Source organism: Buceros rhinoceros, unplaced genomic scaffold, assembly GCF_000710305.1.
Source record: "Buceros rhinoceros silvestris isolate BGI_N320 unplaced genomic scaffold, ASM71030v1 scaffold8893, whole genome shotgun sequence".
NCBI lineage: Eukaryota > Metazoa > Chordata > Aves > Bucerotiformes > Bucerotidae > Buceros > Buceros rhinoceros.
In genome coordinates, this window is record NW_010402992.1 from 7249 (window position 1) to 14348 (window position 7100).

Here is a 7100-nt window from a genome sequence, read left to right on the forward strand (position 1 = left end):
TTTCACCAGCACGGGACGAATGACACCAGGTTTTGTCTTGACCCATAGCACATCCAGGAGAAAAGAGATGGAAGAAAAATAAAATAAAATACTTTACAATTTACAGAATATTTGCTAGACAAAACAATTCCAGTGGGGCTGTACTGACTAGATTTTTTTAAATTTAATTAATAACATATTTAACCACCAAAATTATTCAGGTGTCATGTTGCCTGGACTATTTTTAATACAGATTGTGGACATAAAAGGCAAGAGTTGTTTTTACGCACAGAACCTCATCACTGACATCTGTCTATTGCCAACACAGAAATAGATGCTGGGCTGTCAGACTATGGTTTGTGGCCTTTGTTGGCTGTTTTTGCTAACTGTTCAGTTGCATCTCGATGAGTTCATCAAGTCACACTTTATGCACAGTCACACATCTGCTTTTACACTTCACTTTCCTTTCTGGGCTTCGCAAAACAGTAACTGTGAAACAAGAAAGGGCAACATGTGATACTGTTAACTTACACCCAGGCAGCAACATATTGGGGAAAGACTTTTGGGGTATAATAACAGCAGCAGTGTGCTGGATTTCGATAGAGTCTTGAAGAGTTCACTTGGGAAAGTACAATTTTAGAGAATTTAATCAGCAGAGATGTGTGATACCCCTCATTTCAGACAAACCAAATTTAACCAAGAAAAAATTTCATGCTTAGCTACCAGAAAACCAACAAATTTACTATTAATTGTCGATTTAGTACATCTCTGATTTTTAGTATTCTTACAGTAAAGACTGTCATGACAGATTTTGGCATAAACTCTAAATGGAGGTTAGGGGACAATTTTAAAAGAGACAACTCCTTTGGGAAGCAAAGAAAGGGCATAAAAAAAAAAAGTACATTCTTACTGGAATTTGGTAAGTACTGAAGTCCTAGAGGGGTTGTGATTGAATTTAAACTTTTAAAAAGATCAATCATATTTGCCTGTGATACCGCTACACCATATAGGCGGTCCTTGTGGCAACTGATACAGATAACAACAGGACTGTTGCTGAGCTATTTCTGTGGTTGCAGTCCAGAGGAGCAACTTGCCAAGCAGGGACTGAGAAATAAGTGCTGTCACAACTCCCGATCCTCAGAACCCAGCAGGTTAGAAAAATGCAGAGAAGAAACTTGATTCATTACTGAATTTATTTGTAAGATTTAGACTATGTGTTAATAACACCAAGCAGGCTGTTTACAAGACCAATACACTTAAGCAGTCTGTCTGGAAAAAAAAGCAGCTTATTAGGAAAGTAACTTAAAATGATGCTGCTGAGATTGCTGAATGACTCATGTAAATTGAGTTATGGTTCACCTTAAAATAAGATCTGCAGGCGCCCAGCAAGGACAGAACTAAAGGGGTGCCCATCATAGGGCAGGGTGCACAATGTCTTGAGCTTATGTCTCTGCCCTAGGAAAGGACAGAGCAGTGCCCAGTGGCTGAGGTGAAGCTGACGGGAGTGGGCAGGAGCACAACACATCTGGGAAGAGCCAGGCCCAAGCAAGACCTTCCCTTAGCCTTGTATTTTAGCCCTTCTCTCCTTTCTACCAGTTGGGGCCCTTTCATCTGCCTCATCAAATAGGAAGAAACATATTTAACTGAAAGCAAAAAAGTCAGTCATGAGGTGATATTAATTTTTTAAAAGATTTATAACTTCCAAGTTTCACTGAAAACTTTTTCATTAAGAAGGTCAACTTAGTGAAAGAGGAGGTGCTCGCTTATTGAATTTATAGTTCATAGATCTCTGACTTTCTTTGTAGGATTCACCATAAAATATTTATTTTCCTCTCCGAGATTTCTGAGAAGAGTTTCCATAAGTGAAAGAGCCCTGGCTTTCAACAGAAAGGTAAATAAAAAAAATAAAAAGAAAGCCACAGTTGTTATCAAGTCATCATTACTCAGACAAAAAACCTGTGGCCTTCTAGAACTCCTCCACATCATGTAACTATGCAATTAAAAGCCCATTGAGATACTTGAAAACATCAAGGATAAACTACTCTCCTCATGTAGGAAAATGCATTTAAGGAAGCATTTTCTAAACAACATTGTGCACTCAAGTGCTGACTGAGTCATATGTTTATGTCTGAGTCTGCTACCAGAGTGGCAGATATCAGCCAGCAAACAGAATTTGAAATACTTTATTAGCTCCCTGACAAGCTCTATAAAATCTTTGATCCAAAACTAAAAACTTGAACTCTTTCGTTTGTGCACTAGAGCACAGAGAACAAGGATGATCATCTGTCTGAAATTCAAGCTGTCTTTATTTTTGCTCCTACTGAAATATTTCCATTGTAAGAAACAGCTGGATTTTCAGCAAGATGTCTGATTCTATACTGTATTATGATTTCCACTGACTCTCTGCTAAACCAAGCCAAAACTAAAATCAATGGATTTAGTCCTTTTCCATTCTGAGTACAGTACAGGGATGAGTCTTTCCCTCAAGAGCTGGAGAAAAAAGAACAGTAGTGCGAAAGAGGCACTCTCCTCTGCTGCTGTTCCGGGATCAGCAGAGGAGCAAGTCTGCAAGTTTAGAACCAGAAAAGAGAGCTTTTTTTCCCAGGTGCTGCTCGCTGCCCAGGCTGATGACAGTGAGAGGAATAAAGGCAAACTCTTAGCACTGACGCTGCTCTCTGCTTCCTTCCCTTTACTTAGGAAACCCTTTTAGCACATGTAAGTTCCTTTCACTCACATTTTCCTTTGGTATATCATGAATCTCTTTCGTTTCCCACTTTGTCGTGTGATGGCTCTGTATGGACTGTTCCTCAGTATAACTGACATATTTCACTTCAGCAGTGCCTGTAATCTGGTGTTTGAGAAAGTATGGATACATGTCCTGGACTGCCTTCCATTCATCAGTGCTTAAAGGCCAGGAAATCATTTTAGGTGGACAGATGCACCCACGATTCCTGATTTTAAGTTGGACTGACAACTATGCTGTATTTGATGCCATCCTGACCTGAAGCAGATCTTAAAATATGTTGAATTTAGTACTATTTTATTTTAAAGCAATCACATCATAATTCTGAGGTGTCATATTCTCCACCATGGTTTGATTCATTTCATGGAGCTTTGGGTTCAACAGCTGTAGAAAATACAGGAACATGTAACACATGTGCTTCAAAACTAATTAATTGAAGAAAAAATACTTCAAGGCACCAAGTCACATCTAAAATAACCCAGAACAAAAGAAGCCATAGAAATATGTCTCTGAAAGTCCAGCTTTAACTCTTGGACCACACCATGAGGATTGTTATCTATTTTTCTCAAATGCTTTTCTTCATTCAGCTGCTTGAACGTTTTTTGTCCTGCCTCAAGTCCCAACAGCTCCTATCCATAACCCTCAAACTGCACTCTGTTCATTCTGTTACTGTCATCTAAACCTGTTCACAAAATACAAAAACACCATTCTGTATTTGCTCTAAATACATATGTCTCTTCTCCTACTATTTTTGTATATAAATACATTTTGATAAATTCTTCCATTGCACATTCAAAACCTGAGAATGACTGCTGCAGCATTAAACTCTCTGAACCAAAAAAACCCTAGGAAATTATACCAAGGTATGCAAGACTGGTCCCACATGAATTCTGTTATATTTGCTTAAAATATAAAGAAAAAAAAGTCATAGATGAAGATAACAACGATGATGAGTGTAGTGCTGGTGTATGCTGGGTATGGCTTTGTACTTTGTTATCCTGAATCATTCATAGTTGTCATTCAAAAGAACAGAAAATCCGTTGGTGAGAGTCACAGGGACATGCCCAATGCTTTACCTGCCCATTGGATAAAAGTCACGTAGTTGAGAGGTATAGATACATTATTTCTGGTCACCATAAATAATCAGTCCCTGGTATACAGCTAGTCAGAGATTCCACAGGAGGAGAAGCAATTAGCTGAATATTAACAGCTGCAAAATTCCTATGTCAAAATGTTACTACTGAAGAATCATCCATGCATGGAGCTCCCAGGGTGCTCAGAGACAGCACTGCTGTCTGAACAAAACCCACTCACAAGAATTCAAAATCACCCACAAGTGATCATAATTTCAAACAATTGAAATAAAATATACAGTTAAATAATTAAAACAGTTATTTAAGAAAGAGAAAAAATCAAAGAAGCTGCCAAAAGGATGAAAGGGCACTCATGCCTGATAAATCTTTATTTCAAAGAGTCAGTGATGCAAGAAAGCTGGCTGATATGGCAGATGTAGGTTATGTTTAAACTAGCAATGTGAGAATCTTTTGGCATCTAGGAACACATATTAGATGAAATCAAGTGAGAACCAACAGACCATGTTATGTGAAGCACAGTGTTTGGGTTTTTTTTCTACCAGGTCCCTGAATGCATGACCAGGGATAACAGTATGAGGCTGCAGCACAGATTATAAAGTTCAGTGGATGTGCAGCCATGCTACATGTGGATTTCCAAAGACTTTATTGAAGGTCTTTCAGCATGGCCTGCTAAGGAAATGAAACTGCTACAGAGTAAAAGAGAATATTTCCTAGAGACCACTTAGAAGATAGGAAGGAAAAGCTCGGAATGAATGTTCAAATTTCACAGCAGAGGGGAGTCACAAATAGTGTCTCTCAGAGGTGTACTCTGGAATCCGGGCTTTGAATTGTGGGTGTAGATCAGCTAGAAAAGAGTGGGTAGTAAAGTGACAGAGTTTGCTGGTAGTACTGAATCGCTCAGGGGAGTGAAAACAACATACCAGTGCGAAGAGATGCAGAGAGATCTCAGGACACTGAGTGAATGAAAAGACAGATGAAATTTAATTAAATTTGACATTGATACATTTCTCCCGGGAAAACAAACTCCTTCCTAAATTTACACGCAGTGATGAACTAGGTAGCTCAAAAACTAGCTCTTAGTACTCAGAAAATATATCTTTGGTTTATTGTACACAGGTCTATGCAGACATGGGCTTACTGCTCAATACAAATAAGAAGAACTAAATAAATTACAAGGAATTGTAAGGAATTAAGAATTAATTCCTAGGAATTAATTAACTAGGAATTATGAAAGGAATAGTAACAGTAAAGAACCTTATCATGTTATGTCGTAAACAGGAAGCACGGTGTTCAGAGCTAGAAAAGAGCAGCTTATGGGTTTAGTCTGCTAATCTCAAAAACAAAAATCTGAAAAAGATATAGAAAGGGGCAAGAAGGATCATCAAAGATACGGGACAGTGTCCATACTTCTCAAAGAGTGACTAAGCAATTTTGACTTTTCTGTATGAAAAAGAGATGACTGATATTATGATTAATACCTATAAAATCATTAATATTATTTAGAAAGTGAAGTAAGAATAACTATTTGCTATTTCAGTGCAAGAACTGAGGTCAAGTAGTAGGTTTAAAACAAAGAAATAAAGTATTTTTTAATACGATGCATAATTTAAAAGTAAACTCTATTGCTACAGAATGTTGTATACACCAAAGTATAACAAAATTCAAATGTAACTATAAAAATTGTGAAAAGAAGAAGTGGTCAAAGGTTACTAAAGAGAAGTTATCGGTTCAGGAAGTCCCTAAAATTCCATTAGCTGAAATACAATGGGGAAATGTTCTCATCCACATCTCATTTTTTCCCTAAGTGGTCACTGTCACTTGGACAGGATCCATGGTCTCTCTTCTGACTCTTCTTCAGAAAGCTTGCCTACAACAGGACTGAATTGTGATTAGAGCGAAAACAAAAATCTGAATCCCTTTTTTTATTCGATCGTACCCTTGCTTTTCACAAGCCAGCATTGATTTAAATCAGTGTGTAAGATGAAAATAGATGCCAGGACACTGTTGTGTATAAACAAAGTTGTAAAGTGGAATATTAAGAGTTGAAGAACCAGAAGTAGGCTCTATAGATGTCATACACCTCAAGATTTATCAAGACTCTCTAGTCTGTCATTTGGTCCACGGGTTTACAAGTAGTGGTCAGGATTTACAGTTACTTAGAAAAGGTATTTATTCAGTACAGAAGAAAGCCATGGAGCTCTGAGGAAGCAATGCAGCTTTGTAGGAGGATATTGACTGCAGCTTCTTCCAAAGGACTAAGTAAACAATAATTACTTTAGATTTTGTGCTTGTGTGAATTTTTAAAAACAGTGTATCGCAGCAGTGCAATACATACCAGCTGACTCTCTGTTGCCATAGGTGCTGATTTGTAAAGACTGGCCTGCAAAAAAGGTAAATATACACAGTATTACAATCAATATCATAACGATTATAGACAGAAGAAAATCCATGGACAGCAGTATGCTTAGATACAGAAGCTTCTACCACTGATGCAGTGACAGGCAGTTTGTGAGAGAAGTTAATATTGTCATTTCCAAGTTACTCCTAGGTATGATCAAATATGAACACCTGTTGTTAAAATTTTTGGGATACTTTTTTCCAAATGCAACAAAATTTCACTTTTTCTCCTCAATCTGATCTCAAAATTTAAATCCTGACATTCCTGAGCCTTCCATTGTCTGTTAATTTGCAGCATCAATGTTCTTGACACTATTGATTGTATTGGGAGCTCAGCTCAACCTTCTCATCCTCTGATTTTACATTAAAAAAACTGGAACAATCCTACTCAGGCATTACTTCTTTTTTCTGAGTATACACTGAACAGCAGAATCCCTATTTTCCAGGGTAAATGTGACATATGCAAAGTATTTCTGTGTATATGTGAAATAGCCACATGCCACATGCTTATTTGCCCTCGCAGTGGTGAGAGCTAGAATTTCTGCTGCATTGATCCCTCCAATCAACTCCTGCAAGCTCTGTAGAAGTTCTACTGGATAACACAGTGTTTCTGTACAGATAACATGCCCTTCCTTGATGAAGGTATGATTTGGAGGCCTTGAGATGCTGGATTGTGAATATTCATCTGTATGATAGCAAAAAAATGTACTAGGTACAATGGTTAGATGTTGTAGCTGTAGCAGAAGACAAGTCAGTGCCATTACAGTCTGCATCCCCTGCAGAAGGACCATTACAGTTGGATTTCTATTAGCGCAACTACATATTCTTCCCACTGTTTCAAGCAGAAAAGCAATTCCAATGTATTTAGAGAGGGAAGAACACGCTCT

General features: G+C 37.8%; 1 protein-coding gene across 1 annotated transcript in view; it reads right to left on the reverse strand.

The window, feature by feature from the left end:
• Window positions 1-7100, reverse strand: part of MLIP (muscular LMNA-interacting protein) — a gene marked incomplete at its 3' end in the record, with an annotated part of 42616 nt that overhangs the window by 5319 nt on the left and 30197 nt on the right. The window contains exons 9-10 of the mRNA XM_010132828.1: window positions 6152-6196; window positions 1-36 (exon numbers count right to left, since the gene is read on the reverse strand). Of these exons, the coding sequence (XP_010131130.1) occupies window positions 1-36; window positions 6152-6196 (81 nt within the window). The remainder of the gene's footprint in view (window positions 37-6151; window positions 6197-7100) is intronic.